The sequence below is a fragment of the Bison bison genome, unplaced genomic scaffold (genome assembly GCF_000754665.1).
Source record: "Bison bison bison isolate TAMUID 2011002044 unplaced genomic scaffold, Bison_UMD1.0 scf7180017864470, whole genome shotgun sequence".
Classification (NCBI taxonomy): Eukaryota; Metazoa; Chordata; class Mammalia; order Artiodactyla; family Bovidae; genus Bison; species Bison bison.
This window is the reverse complement of record NW_011495031.1, coordinates 3947580-3964308: the sequence shown is the minus strand read 5'-3', so window position 1 is coordinate 3964308 and position 16729 is coordinate 3947580. Positions and strand designations below refer to the sequence as shown.

Genomic DNA, 16729 nt, shown 5'->3' with positions numbered 1-16729 from the left:
TTTTAATATGCTATCTAGGTTGGTCATAACTTTCCTGCCAAGGAGTAAGCATCTTTTAATTTCATGGCTGCAGTCACCATCTGCAGTGATTTTGGAGACCAAAAAAATAAAGTGTGACACTGTTTCCACTGTTTCCCCAGCTATTTCCCATGAAGTGATGGGACCAGATGCCATGATCTTCGTTTTCTGAATGTTGAGTTTTAAGCCAACTTTTTCACTCTCCTCTTTCACTTTCATCAAGAGGCTTTTGAGTTCCTCTTCACTTTTTGCCATAAGGGTGGTGTCATCTGCATATCTGAGGTTATTGATATTTCTCCTGGCAATCTTGATTCCAGCTTGTGCTTCTTCCAGTCCAGCGTTTCTCATGATGTACTCTGCATATAAGTTAAACAAGCAGGGTGACAATATACAGCCTTGATGTACTCCTTTTCCTATTTGGAACCAGTCTGTTGTTCCATGTCCAGTTCTAACTGTTGCTTCCTGACCTGCATACAGGTTTCTCAAGAGGCAGGTCAGGTGGTCTGGTATTCCCATCTCTTTCAGAATTGTCCACAGTTTATTGTGATCCACACGGTCAAAAGCTTTGGCATAGTCAGTAAAACAGAAATAGATGTTTTTCTGGAACTCTTTTGCTTTTTCCATGATCCAGCGGATGCTGGCAATTTGATCTCTGGTTCCTCTGCCTTTTCTAAAACCAGCTTGAACATCAGGAAGTTCACGGTTCACATATTGCTGAAGCCTGGCTTGGAGAATTTTGAGCATTACTTTACTAGCATGTGAGATGAGTGCAATTGTGCGGTAGTTTGAGCATTCTTTGGCATTGCCTTTCTTTGGGATTGGAATGAAAACTGACCTTTTCCAGTCCTGTGGCCACTTGCTGAGTTTTCCAAATTTGCTGGCATATTAAGTGTAGCACTTTCACAGCATCATCTTTTAGGATTTGAAAGAGCTCAACTGGAATTCCATCACCTCCACTAGCTTTGTTCATAGTGATGCTTTCTAAGGCCCACTTGACTTCACATTCCAGGATGTCTGGCTCTAGGTGAGTAATCACATCATCATGATTATCTTAGTCCACTTGACTTCACATTCCAGGATGTCTGGCTCTAGGTGAGGGTTTACATCATCATGATTATCTTAGTCGTGAAGATCTGTTTTGTATAGTTCTTCTGTGTATTCTTGCCACCTCTTCTTAATCTCTTCTGCTTCTGTTAGGTCCATACCATTTCTGTCCTTTATCAAGCCCATCTTTGCATGAAATGTTCCCTTGGTATCTCTAATTGTATAACATATGACAAATCATATACTATATATAATAACAAAATACATATTGCAAGTATACAGTTATTATATTATTCAAGGATATATAATATTTACTAAAGGTTTATTTTTACCAGGCACTATTTCAAGAGATGGATGGATACTGTTGTTATCTCCATTTTACACATGAGGAAATTGAGTCCCAGAGAGGCTACGTTACTTGCCTAAGGTTATTCAGCTACTAAGCAAAAAAATAAGATTTGAATATAGGGAGTCCCACTTCATATATAATGCCCAGTTCATTGCTGCAAAGCAATTTAATTAAGCACTAATTCAAATATATTCAGAGATAAAGTAATCAATGTGAAAAGTTAAAATGTAGGCCTTTTTTTGATAAAAAATGTTAATTTTATATAAAAGTTACTGATGCAAATTTTGCAATTTTATTTTTGCCCATAATGTATTTATGATAGGTCTGATGACAAAAGAAAGCTATAATATTTTTTTTCCTCTATTAACATTATAAATTATAATTACAATAGCAAAAAGAGTAAATAAATCATAATAGATAGTTTTAAACTTGATTTTTACAATGTGTTTTTTGGCCTTAAAAATAGTTCATTCAAAATGTTTAAATGTTTTAGATTAAAATGTATGTGTCTACAGAACTTTCATATAAATTTTTTCAGGTCATCCTAACAAAACTGCTGCATGTTAGAAGTGCAAGGACTTATCTTTCTCACTTTTCTTTAATATTTAACTTCCCCAGATATAAAATCAGATCAGATAATTTTTATTTTGCATCCTTTTTACTGTTGATATATGGTTTGTTTTATAATTAGTTAAATTGTCCACCCGAACACCCTGAGGCATTGATAATTAGAAGTTAATTTACAGAGTAAACTTTTAAGTTACTTGAAATTAGAATTTCTTAATATTTTCTGTTCTTGGTTCATTTTATTTAAAAAAGAATAGAAAACACCTGAGCTTCATTATTGAAAAAATAATCAACAGAAGACTCAATGGCATATAATTCTTTTTAAGCAAAACAATTTTTTTGATATGATTTTTGTGAAATCTGCCATTTCGAGTTTCAGAAATGTGCAATTATTTCCTCATGGTACCTTTTGCAGACTGGCTTCCTGCCACTCCCATCTTCTTCCCACCAGCCAACCTCACTAACCTGGGAGTTTGACTGGGTCACAGAATTTTTTATACCTAAGCAAAAGAAAATGAAGGAAATCAGAGAAAACCTTTACCCTCTAAACCTGTGGTCAGTTTAAGAAGCTGCAGAGAGGGGATTTTTGTCCTTTTGAATTCCTATCACATAGCTCATCTGACTACCATCATCACTGGGGTTAAGTGAGATAGACTAAAGAGAAGGGCAGAGATGTTGAAAGGGTAATCCAACCTCCTGTGAATCTCTATTGGTATTCTACAAAGCCAGCTATTTTTGGTTTACACCTTCCCTGTTTCCTCCTTAAAGGTGACTACATGATTCAGTCCTTGTGTGCTAGACCCCCATACATGTGTTTAAATCTGGCTTAGGATATCTCATTAATTAGTACAATGGGAAGCTCTCTCTGCCAAACACTTTTCCATTATAATGTTTAACTGACTGATATGCTCATGAGTGAATGCAGATTCTGGAATACATCCAAAAGATTTCTTTATTTTCCAAAAAAGTAAAATGTCATTTTGACTTCTAATTGTCCAGTGCTAGTAACAGTCATTCTGTGGACATGGGGTGAGGTGAGGAACTTGGTTGGGGTCCATGTGCATTTCCCAGGACACTGCTGGAACACCAACCCCTTTATCTGAAAGTACATTGGGATGAAGGTAAGCAAGAGCTAGCAAAATTAAAAGGATATGCTTGAATCTGCTTCATTTTTACAAAAAAATAATGTACAAAATTATGAATTTTCAATATTCTTAGCAGCAAAAAATGTGTGACCCACTAGAATGTAGGTGTGTCACAGAGTAGTCTGGACTCTGTCACACTGAGGAATATACTCCTGAGCATCAGCTCACTACATTCTTCAGGGCCTCAACAGCCAGTGTTTGAGCCCCCTGCCCACCTCTGAGAATTTCTTCAGGGGCAAGGGACTGTTCCTGAATAGAAGACACCAGGTGCTTCTGATTGTGATTTAAACAACTTGGAGGACCACTATTTGATATATTCCTTCAAAGGCTGAAAGCTACTGTTAACTAATTCAAGAAATAGCAGTCTAATGTGCATCTGTTTAGGGAGGCTTCCTGTGTGACTGTTCACAACTCCCTCTCTCTCTGCAAAAATACCGACTTCATTTGAAAGGGAGAAAAAAGAATATCTCAAAAATTATCAACTTCAGCTCTCATCAAAAGACTTGGAAATCTCTAACATTTGAAAGACACATAGAAGTGACAAATGCATTAAGTAACCTTTGTTACCGTTTATCATAGGACTAAATTTGCAACAAGTAGTCAGCAATTTTCCTAGCAAGTTTTTCTATACATGATTACTCCCATTTAAATAACTATAACTAGGAGGATACTAGCGGTTACAAAATAGCCTAATTATAATCAAACTATCCCTAGTTATAGTAAGGAAACATAGGAGGATGACCATCTTGTTAATGTCATGATTTTCTATAATGGTATAGTTATACTGATATATGATATAGTCATTAAAAGATCCACGTGATGCAAAGGGAATGGTCTGGCTTTTGGTATTATGTGAGCATAGATTTAAAGAGCACTTCACCTGCTGAATAAGCTGTGGTCTTGTAGGTCTCAGAGTCCATATTTATGTAAGAGAATAATAACAACTCCAGTTCACGTGTTGCCCATGATGGCTTTTTATAAACATTTTCTTTTACTTCGCTCCCCTTTTGCCGTAATGTTCATATAGACATGAATAATAAATATATTTCTCAAGACACAGGTTCCTACAACTTCCAGCTCCAATCTCTGATTAATTTTTTAAGTCACAGCTTAAATTTACCCTCAAGCTTTTTTTCTTAATTAGAAGTCTTGAAGGCACAAACATATTTTCAGTAGGTAGACTTGTTCTTTGTGGAGTGAAATCACAAAGGCTTTAGGAGTTTTTTGTTTTGTTTCATTTGTTTATAGAGGGGAAGAGGGGATTCGGTTACAACTCTTATTCTTTAGAAAGTCAGTCACTATTTGTGAGGGAAACAGGTTGAATGGGCCAAAGCTTGTCTCTTCAGGCTTCTCCTTTTTGGACTCTCATCCACAATGTCTAGAAGTTGTTCTTTGTTCGTATTTCAACTTACCAATTAAGGATATATGACAAATTTTCAAAGTACATGGCTTCCTGCTCCTAAATGGGCATCAACACTTGCCCTTCAGCCTTGATCTTTCCTCTTGCAGGTAAAAACAGAAAAGATGGAGAGAAAAACATGGTGGATCCTTTTCTCCCCGTCTGTGCAAGCCTGCCTCCAACCTGGTGATCGCTGACACTCACTATTTGTGTGAAAACTTTTTTTTAACACATTATACTAGATTTTACTAATTAATTCAATATTGTAGCTTCTGAAGTTCCCCCTGCCAAAATCCAATTCCTAGAGGATTTTTTCCTTTTGGACACCTAAACATACTTTGAACAGAAAGATACTTGAAAATAATGATATAGTTTTACTAATATCTGAAAACTGTCTGCTGAACTAACCCAGTACATCATATGATGGCCAAGTAAAATTTTTGTGTTTTCATGTCCTGTCTTTCTTTGAAATTACATATCTCAGAAATTAGCTCATTATCTGAAAAAAAATATGAAAAATTGGTGAATTATAATACAAGAGTATTGCTACTGAATGGACTGTTTGATTTACCCAAGCAGGTAATGAGCAAACCTGTTGTCAAATTCACTAATGAGTTATCTTAATTAGGATGTAAGCTAAGGGGCATTATTTCCCGTGGCCTTCTGTACCCTGGTTCCATATATATAATTTGGCAAGAAAAGACACAGAGCAGCAAGAAACAACTGAAGCCTGCTCATGGCCCTGTAGGGTTTTTGGAACAATTCCTGGAATTGGGAAGTGAAATTGGACAGCATGTGGAGAAAACTGTCATCTCAGTAGCTAGATTTAAGTGAAGATAACAAAGTGATTAACAGCATGTATACATATTTAATTGTTAACTCCTAGCATCGGCCTTCTTGGATCTTTATTTTGAAAGGAAGGTCAAGACTTTTTGGAAGGACATGGGTAGAAATGAGAGAGTAATATTGGAACTGCTTAAATTTCATTATTTAAAAATATTTCCCTTTCCCCGCTTTGGTCAAACAAACATGCTTAAAATTCTTATTTCTTCACAAGAAATACTTTTGCTCTTCTTAAATAGGCTTACTCTTAGGCATGGGATATTATATAAATATCTCCTTTAGTAACTGTAGCATTCCCGTCTGTGGTTGGAAGAACTCTTAGGGAAGTTTTGAGAGAAATATATATAAATCCCAAATATTTAAGTAATTAAAAAACAATTGATCAGCCATCTTAAAGGAATACATGTCTCTGGCTCAAAATGTTACTTATTTCCATCATTTTTTACTTCTCATTTTCTAGTCTCAATTAATGTCACAGAAAGAAGCATCCTAGAATGTAGACTGGAGATCTAGGGCAATTGCCATTTTAATAAGATTTTTAAGAATAATTTGAGATTGTCCTATATCCATAAATATTGCCATGGAGATGTACATGAATCAGCATTGTGGGCCCCTTAAGGATCTCTAGTTGAAAGTATACCAGCAATATATACCATCAGATATGAATATAGTTTGGGAAAGGATCAATAAAAATTAGAAAGGAAACCACATGGCAAGTATGAAAAGTGCCAGGAAAAAAAGAAGCTTTCCTTCTCCAGTTTCTTTAGATAAACTGTATCAATATCAACTAGAATTACATTGATTCATTTACCTCCCTTTAACCTCATTCTCATTTCTAATGGGGATCTAAGTTCGTTTTTATCAAGTAGAAGGTTAAAATACCATTGTTAGAGGTTAAAAACTACCATATTCCCATTTAATATTCAGCTTCATCTTAATACAGCCTTATGCTTCAACAACGGAGAAGGAAATGGCAACCCACTCCAGTGTTCATGCCTGGAGAGTCCCAGGGACGGGGGAGCCTGCCGTCTATGGGGTCGCACAGAGTCGGACACGACTGAAGCGACTTAGCAGCAGCAGCATGCTTCAACAACACCACACATCAATTTGTGTTATATTACCTTATGATAAAGCAGTTGTCTTAACTAATTTTCAGAACAAGAACAGGCTTGTAGTAAAAAAGGGACTTCAGTTGATGTATTTTTGTAAAGAAGAAGCCACCCGCCTTAATATAACTGATGTTCTTTCAGCATTGTTATTTTCAGATTACTTTATTTTAAAAGGGACAATAATTTACACTGAACTTTTCATTAAGCTTTTCATTGACATTTAGCATTCAAACTTTTCATTATGATTTACTATTTTAGTAAAAATAAACAGTGAACCACGGGATAGGATATTATATGTGATGGTTTGTTCTTAATTGCTTACTGAGCAATTACAAGTGGAAACAGGATGACACTGGGATGTGTCTCCTGTTTAGTGTCAAAGCTTATATTAAATGTGTGCTATGTGGAGTGGAATCCCAGAAGGACCAACAGTATGTTGGATCCAATTCCAACCACAGTTGTTTAGAAAGCCAGTCAGTGTTTAAGCAGAAGAAAGTGCATTAAGGTTTTTGGCTAAGTATTGTCACTGACTCATGATGCTTGACTACTATGCCTCCTGTTTAATCTTGGAGGATCCCAGTTTCAAATCTTCTATGCCACTTGACTTAAATGAAAATGAATCTCAATTATTGATGGAATGAATAATGGGATACATGTGTCTTTTTCAATTACAATAGCTAGAACATGGAAGCAACCTAGATGTCCATTGACAGATGAATGGATAAAGTTGTGGTACACATACACAATGGAATATTACTCAGCCATAAAAAGGAATACCTTTGAGTCAGTTCTAATGAGGTGGATGAACCTAGAACCTATTATACAGAGTGAAGTAAGTCAGAAAGAGAAAGATAAATACTGTATTCTAACACATATATACGGAATCTAGAAAAACGGTACTGAAGAATTTATTTACAGGGCAGCAATAGAAAAACAGATATAGAAAATGGACTTATGGACATGGGGAGAGGGGAGGAGAGGATGAATGTATGTAAAGAGTAACATGGAAACTTACATTACCGTATGTAACACAGATAGGCAACAGGAATTTGCTATATGGCTCAGGAAACTCAAACAGGGGCTCTGTATCAATCTAGAGGGGAGGGATAGGGAGGGATATGGGAGGGCGGTTCAAAAGGGAGGGGGTATATGTATAGCTGTGGCTGATTCATGTTGAGGTTTGACAGAAAACAACAAAAGTCTGTAAAGCAATTATCCTTCAATTAAAAAATAAATTAAAAAATTATTGATGGAGAAAATATAGTCAACTTATAATGTGTGAATAATCATTTTGAAAAAAAAATTTTTCTTCTATTTTTCCTCAAATGTCACTATTTCCTCAAATGTCACTAAACTATTTCACAGAGTGTTACTACAATCCTAAAGAAGAAATGATGGAATTGAGAAATAATTGTATTTCTGTTCATTTTTCCTTCTAATTATTTTATATATGAAAGAGACTGAGTGGAAATCACATCTGTATTTTGTTCATACATAGGTTTTTTTTTTTTCCTAAAAAATTGGTAAATTTCAGGAAAGATTACCAAACACTTTTACAATAATAAAAACGAAACCTTAGGATGTAATACAGTAGGAATTTATATGATGTATTTATGTGATGTATTTATCTTCATTTATTTGAGTTAACAGATCACAAAAAAGATATAAAAAGCTATAATCAACGTAACACAGTTTTTATCATTTTCCCAAAAATGCACAGTAATGCCCAAGTAATTCATATTCTCCGCAACACAAAAGGTCTCTAAAGGAAAGCTGTCAAGGCCATTTTTTAATTTGAATCTGGTAATATTGTTTTTAAATGATTGTTTTCACTGTAGTAAATGAAAAGCCTGATGGCGAATCGGTTGTGTTCATATCTTAGCTTTAGCTTTGCTAGCTGGATGACTGTGGTTATTTTATTTAATCTATTCATGTCTGGATTTCCTCATCTATTAAGGAGTGAAAATAACGTGCTTACATTTTAGGGTTATTTGTAAGAATTATAAAAGACTCAGATATAATAAGGATTTACTAAAATATATTATTTTGTTTGCCAGTAGTCAGTGATTTAATAGTAAATACATTGAGAACCTAGACAAATTTTGGAAAAGTGAGTATGGATGTGGCCAGTGAGATTCCGTTGAACCACACAGAAAGTGGTTCATAACCACTCTGGCTATGTCCAGAAGGATGGTCAGTTTCTAAATGCCTGCCTTTGTGCTGAGGAACTAGTGGCTGCATTATTTTATTTTCTGCCACAGCACTTTTCTCTCCATTTTGAACAGAAAAACGGAGCAAGTAACATGAGCTACACTGCTTAGAAAACCTTTCTCCTGGGAGACAGTGCAAGGCTGGCCACGTTTCTCTTCACAGTACCACTCTAGTTTCGCTGCATCCTTTGTACACACTAGAGGGCCTTCACATGACCAGTTTTCCTTATCTCCAAAAAATTTACCAGAAACAACTTAATTTTGAGTGGAAAGAACTGGTGTTTACCAGAACAATCTGATAAACATCCTTGTTAATTATTATACAAATATTAATCCTATCCAACAGCTCAGATGTGCAGAAAGCTCTTAAAGGTGTAACATTGATAGTATTAAGACTAAAATTTACTAAGGGCTTTCTGTAAATCAGGCCTAGCACTACATTCCTTAAAGATTTTTATTTTAATCCTAACAACAATCTGGTCAGTTTTTATTACTCCTATTTTATACCTGAGAAAATGAAAGCTTAGTCAACTTGATAAACTTGCCCAAGATAAATCAAGGCACTGAATTTAAAATCAAGCCTTTTTTAACTCTAAAATCTCTGTTCTTTAGTAGTATATTTCCTCTCAGGTATTTCCTAGGGGATATTTGTATTTAATTACTACATGGAAAAAAAACCTACTTGGTAAATTACTACCAAGTTATATTGCCACACTATGGTTTTGGGGTTATCAACCAACTCCTTTCCATTTATTTTCTCAATTTCACCTTCTTAATGCAATACAGTTTCAGAGCAAATGAAAGAATGAGATTGTGTTGTGTATAACTGTTATGTTTACAGAGCTCTGAAGGTCAATGTGATAAATTTATTTATGTCTTCACCAAATATTTATTAAGAAGGGTCAGTATAGGCCAGGCATATATCAAAGAAAGAAATGCATAAATATAATTACAGCCTTTTGCTTCATATTGTTCCTCAGTGAATGGGATGAATTATTATGCATATAGTATCCCAATTAATGCATTATTAATATGCAGCTTTAACCTGACCTTTCCAAAAGTCATTCATTTGCCATCCGAAAATTTCAGAGAGTAATAGTGGGGAAATGATTTACACCTTAATGATAAAAGTCTAACCTATGGCGATGTTGCCTTAAATTCCCTTTAACATTTCCTTATGCTCAGAAAAAGTGTATGAATGCCTGCATTATAAGACTTTCTCTTTTTTTAAAAAAATATAGTTTTTAATTTTTCATTTCTAAATTTTAATTTTAATCTCTGAAATATTCCACTCAGTAATTGACTTGGGCTGATGCTTAATGTGAAGTAAGGAACATTGTGGTTCTGATCAAGAATGTGTATTGTTTTTCAATGTAGTCTTTACATATGGAAAATGCAACATGTTCTTTCTGAATATCAAATGTGGTTTATATAATTTATGTGGCTATTTTCATTAATTTTGGATGGCATATTATTGTTACTTTTAATTAACATCAGTAAGTATAAAAATACTATTACATATATATTTATAAGAATCTATTTGCCCTTATTAATTTATGTTTTGTGCTTCTAAATAAAAGTTACTATCATAAATAGGCTGTGTCTTGTGTTATTTTACTGTTAGTAGTAATGCAACTGTGTTGTTCTATACACATTTTTCTCTTTGGGACCAATTACAAAGAAATTGGTGCAGGTTTGGAGTGTTATCTATACCTCTGTAAAGACCAAAGCCCATGTGGAGAACAAGGCCCTGGAGATAAAGCAGCTGATCTGACATTTAAACGGGAAGGCACTTAAATAATGTGCCCATTTTCTCTAGCTGCTCTCAAGATTTCTCTTTGTATTTGCTTTCACCTAAAAGATAAAAACATGTGTTTTATTTAATACTTTAAAAATTTGCCACTCTGCTAACGTTGTTGATTATTTTGTTCACTGTGCCTAATTCAATTGGGGATGGCCTCCTTTTTGATGCAAAGAAAAGTGATGTCATTGTCTGAAATGTCTATCTTAGGAGTTCTCTGGCAACAGAACCTTGTTTAGCATTGTAAGTGATAGACACTACATTACCATCTAAAGAACTTTTTCTCACAGTTTTAAAAAGAAGACATCATGATGCAAAGTCTAAGTATGCTGTAAACCATAAACTTGGCATTTGCTACTGTCTTTCACAGTCGCTTATTTACTGTGCCATTCCACCCTTTTCACGACAAAGATCTGTTCAAAGCCTAAAAGTTATGTCTCATTTATCTTTTCATTTCTCCCACTCAACACAGTGTTCTCAGTTTAGAGAATAAATGAATAATATTAATACTGAGATATTAAGCATCTGTGAAATCCTATTTTTAACATTGTCTTATGACCTGTTTCTTCAGTATATTATTTGATGTTTTTAGATCATTCCTGGTATGCCTGAATTAATAGTTGTTTTCTACCTTTTATATACATAGAAATATTTCTGTTAATATTATTTCTATTACTTTAACTAACATAGACTGTATTACCCAAAATGGTACATACAGTCATTTTCAGAAATTTCTGCTCCAAGTAAAATAAATTAACTATAACATTTAGAATTATTAAAAAGTATTTGTTCCATTTTGGGGAGGCAGAATGAAACTATGACTAACTATCCTCATATCTAGGCAGTGTTATCTGCTCTGATTCATTTATTCAGCAAAATTTCATTAAATCTCACTATGATTAAAATCTGTTAGGTTCCTTGATGTCAATTGTATTTTATGAGTCAAAGATTATCATATATATCCTGAATAATAATGCCATTTTAAAGGATGGTATTTATCTCTTTTCATAAAAAGACATCATGAAATCATTTAGTAAAAACTATAAGTACCATTAGTATTGCTTCTTATAGTTTATGCTTAAAAGGAATGTGGCAACACTGATTTCATTGTGTAAATATTCTTTAGATTAATTGCAAGGAAGACAATTTTGTATGCCAATATGCACCCAATTCACTGGATGGGATTCATTGATTCATTACCCATATTTTCATTCCAGGCCCTCCAGGCCCTCCAGGTGGTCTGCGAATAGAAGACATTAGAGCCACTTCTGTGGCACTTACTTGGAGCCGTGGTTCAGACAATCATAGTCCTATATCTAAGTACACTATCCAGACGAAGACTATTCTTTCGGATGATTGGAAAGATGCGAAGACAGGTGAGTTTATCTGTTCATGTTTTGAGATGAATTCTTTTTTCTTGTATTCAGTTCAGTTCAGTCACTCAGTCCTGTCCAACTCTTTGCGACCCCATGAATCACAGCATGCCAGGCCTCCCTGTCCATCACCAACTCCTGGAGTTTACTCAAACTCATGTCCATTGAGTTGGTGATGCCATCCAGCCATCTCATCCTCTGTTGTCCCCTTCTCCTCCTGCCCTCAATCCCTCCCAGCATCAGAGTCTTTTCCAATGAGTCAACTCTTCGCATTGGGTGGCCAAAGTACTGGAGTTTCAGCTTTAGCATCATTCCTTCCAAGGAAATCCCAGGGCTGATCTCCTTCAGAATGGACTGGTTGGATCTCCTTGCAGTCCAAGGGACTCTCAAGAGTCTTCTCTACCCTGAAAATTTTCTTTAAAAAAATTATTTTTTTAGTAACCCCACACTTTGGTAGTAAACAAAACCACAACAAACTAAATGTTTTAAAGCTATAAAGGACGAAGCAGCATGGCTAATCTATTAATATAATGGGGGAGCAAAGAGAGGCCTCCTGGGTTTCTTATTTGAGCTATATGTAAGTCTAAGATGTATTAGGAAAAAAGTACAGAGAAGGTGTTATATTGACAAATGGTATCTATAACATTATTTATTATCCTTTTTATCAAATTACAGAGGTACTATAGCTCTGCATTAAAAAAAAAAGAGTTGATCATAAAGATTAAACACTTAAATCTTACTGGCATAACTCCGAGTATGTTCCTGTCTGGCTTGAATTTCCTCAAAACAGGTTTTAAAAGAAGTTTAGTACCTTAACTGTTTTCCCCCTCATATTTTATTCAGATTTTCTAAAAGAAAAAAAATTATAAGAGTAAGTGGGTACTTTCCCTTGTGTAGAAGTTATTACCATTGTCATTTGTTATCACCAGTCTTCAATATCACATGTTAGCTTATTTTCTCAGATATAAAAAAAGGTAGAGGATTGTTTTGATAAAATAGCCTGTTAATCCTTGTCATTGTTGACAATATATCTAACCAAATTTGTAGTTATTAGAATTTATTTTAGATGCATAAGGAAGAGGCATAAAATATGGCCTTTGTTGTCACAAAGGGAAGAAAAAAAGACAAAAGTGAATAGAATGCTCCTTTAAAAAAACAAAAAAACCAACAACAAGAATTAGTCCCAGCATAACTTAAACCTGCTCATTTTAATCTTTACATAATGGAATTTATTTGTATTGCTCCCTGAGAAGTTTTAATTTAAATTTACCTTTTTAGGATAATGTCTTCTTATCATGGGAAATTAATGAAATATATATTTGAAATCTATAACAAGGGTTTAGGACACATTTTTGGGCTTCTCAGGTAGCTCAGCTGGTAAAGGATTGACCTGCATTGCAGGAGACCCTGGTTAAATTCCTGGATTGAGAAGATCCTCTGGAGAAGGGATAGGCTACTCATTCCAGTATTCTTGGGCTTCCCTGGTGGCTCAGACAGTAAAGAATCTGCCTGAAATGTGGGAGACGTGGGTTTGATCCCTGGGTTGAGAAGATCCTCTAGAGGAGGGCATGGCAGCCCATGCCAGTATTCTTGCCTGGAGAATCCCCATGGACAGTGAAGCCAGGTGGGCTACAATCCATGGGGTTGCAAAGTGTTGGACACAACTGAGCGACTAAGCACAGCACAGGATATATTTTATTGTTAAACAATTCTCTGCAGTACCTGAATGGCCTAGTGGTTTTCCCTACTTTTTTTCAATTTAAGTCTAAAGAAAGAACATTTAGAAAACTCAGCAGTTGCCACAGGACTGGACAAGGTCAGTTTTCATTCCAATCCCAAAGAAAAGCAATGCTAAAGAACATTAAAACTATCACACAATTACACTCATTTCATATGCTAGCAAGGTCATGCTCAAAATCCTCTAAGCTAGGCTTCAACAATACCTGAACCGATAACTTCCAGCTGTACAAGATGGTTTTAGAAATGGCAGAGAAACCAGAGATCAAATTGTCAACATCCATTGGATCATAGAAAAAGCAAGAGAATTCCAGAAAAACCATCTACTTCTGCTTCATTGATTACACTAAAGACTTTTACTATGTGGATCACAACAAATTGTGGAAAATTCCTCAAGAGATGGGAATACTAGACCACGTAAACTGCCTCCTGAGAAACCTGTATGCAGGTCAAAAGCAACAATTAGAACTGGACATGGAACAACAGACTGATTCAAAATTAGTAAAGGAGTACATCGATGTTGTATATTGTCACCCTGCTTATTTAACTTCTATGCAGAGTACATCATGCAAAATACCGGGCTAGATGAAGCACAAGCTGAAATCAAGATTGCCAGGAGAAATATCAGTAACCTCAGATATGCAGATGACACCACCCTAATGGTAGAAAGCAAAGAGGAACTAAAGAGCCTCTTGATGAAGGTGAAAGAGGAGAGAGTGAAAAAGCTCACTTAAAACTCAACATTCAAAAAGCAAAGATCATGGCATCTGGCTCCATCACTTCACAGCAAATAGATGGAGAAACAATGGAAACAGTTACAGACTTTATTTTCTTGGGCTCCAAAATCACTGTGGATGGTAACTGTAGCCATGAAATTAAAAGACTCTTTCTCCTTGAGAGAAAAGCTATGAAAAATCTAGACAGAGGATTAAAAAGCAGAGACATCATTTTGTTGACAAAAGTCCGTCTAGTCAAAGCTATGGTTTTCCCAGTAGTCATGTATGGATGTAAGAGTTGGACCATAAAGAAGGCTGAATGCCAAAGAATTGATGTTTTCAAACTGTGGTGTTGGAGAAGACTCCTGAGAATCCCTTGGACTGCATGAAGATCAAACCAGTCAATCCTAAAGGAAATCAAGCCTGAATATTCATTGGAACAACTGATGCTGAAGCTGAAGTTCCAGTACTTTAGCCACTGGATGCAAAGAGCTGACTCATTGGAAAGTACCCTGATGTTGGAAAAGATTGAAGGTAGGAGGGACGGGGAGGACGAGATGGTTGGATGGCACCACCGACTTAATGGAAATGAGTATGAGCAAACTCTGGGCGATGGTGAATGACAGGGAAGCCTGGTGCACTGCAGTCCATGGGGCCACAAAAAGTTGAACACAACTGAGCAATTCTGTATATAAGTTTATGAAGTTCAAATGAATTAGAAACAAGTGAAACATTTCTATTACATTATGCTTGTGAGTATAAGAATTATTTATAAACATACTTGGCAAAATCCAACCATTTGAAAAACAATTTTTTAAACCATTTAGATATTTGATAAAATAATGCACAAGCAGTTTCTGCTTCTCCAAATAGAATGAAAATGGATGACAGTAATAAAACAGTAGATGATCTTCGATATCCAGTCAAATTGATGTTAATTATAGATACTGGAGAGCAAATGAAATACACACATGTTTAAAATTTGGTTTGGCTTTGAGAAAGGAATAATAATTGCAATCATCTCCATTAATTGTGTATGCTTACTGTGTAGCTCAATAAAATATGCTTCTCACTAAAAAAAATTATTCTATTATAAATTATGTTTCATGAGAAGGAAGACTTTTGTTTGATTCACTATTCTATCCTTAGCAACTAATTAAGGCTTATAAAGTTCATTCATTAAATGTATACATATTGAGCTGCCATCGTGTATCTGAATCTATCCTAGATGCTGGATTCATAATGGACCAGCTGTGAGTAAATGAGAGGGAAAAAAAAGCAAAAAAAAAAAACAAACCAAACCAAACGCCATAGCCCTATCTTTAAAGAGCTTACTTTCTACTAGGAGAGATTGTAATAAGCAACTAACTAAAATGTAAAGTAAGTCACATGGTGTTTAGTGCTAAAGAAAAACAGAGAAGGGAGATTGGGAAACAAAAGTTGCATTTGAATAGGGTGCTTCTGATATTAACATAGATGCTTCTATTTGTTATGGTTCCTGTTTCCATGTTATATCTTTTACAATTGCCAACCTATTTGTATCGTTGAATCTAAAGTATATTTTCTGTTGACAGCATATAGTTGGATCTTATTTTATATCTAGCCTACAATCTCTGCCTTTTGATTAGAGTATTTAATCCATTAACATTTGATGTTATCACTGGTGTAGTTGAATTTATATTTGCCTGATATTTTTGCCTTCTAAATATTTCATGTTTATGTCTTTCTATTCCTTCTTTATGGCTTTCTTTTGCATTATGAATATTTTCTAGCATAAAAATTTAGCTAATTTAATGAAATTCTCTAAATATAAAACCTTAATGATTAATCATTAGAGTAATCAGAGCTTACCTGATTTACCTGAGTTTATCAGAATAATCTTCATATTTTTACCGATAATATCAGTGAGATATAGAAACATTGCCTTTAAGGGTGGTCTCTCAGCACTCTTCTGCTTCCAAACTTTATTGAATACATCTGGTGAAGCCTACAAAAAAGAACTTGTCAACAGGAAAAGACTCTCCTTTATTTCCCATGGATTCAAAAAAGTCATGCCAGCATGCACTCTGTCTTTAAATATCTATGAAAAGTTAAACTGAGTTTTTCTTATGAACATTTGTGACTACTTCCTCCTCTTCCCATGACTCTATCAATGATGATTTAATTCATTAGATTTCCTCACAAATTCAACTCTCTGATGGGCTCTGCAAAAACTATTATTATTTATATTATTTTATATATTCTTCTTGTTAGTAGTATCAGTATTGTTCTCTTGTGATTGTGTCCTAATGTTTTAGCCATGTGTTCTGGGAAACAAACTCACTCAGAAGGACAATGCAGATAGTGGACTGCAGTTTATTACACCGGTGGGCCCAAGGCAGAGTCTCCCCTTAGCCAAGGACCCCGACCAGTTTTTGT

At 35.0% G+C, this 16729-nt stretch overlaps 1 protein-coding gene across 2 annotated transcripts in view; it reads left to right on the top strand.

The window, feature by feature from the left end:
• The window catches only part of CNTN1 (contactin 1), a 189328-nt gene that overhangs the window by 75287 nt on the left and 97312 nt on the right, over positions 1 to 16729 (top strand). Inside the window, exon 15 of one of the 2 annotated variants that reach the window (XM_010860767.1) lies at positions 11703 to 11861. In XM_010860767.1, coding sequence (XP_010859069.1) covers positions 11703 to 11861 — 159 coding nt within the window. Of the gene's footprint in view, positions 1 to 4632; positions 4772 to 11702; positions 11862 to 16729 lie in introns of those variants that run through there. The other variant, XM_010860768.1, reaches the window with a different exon arrangement.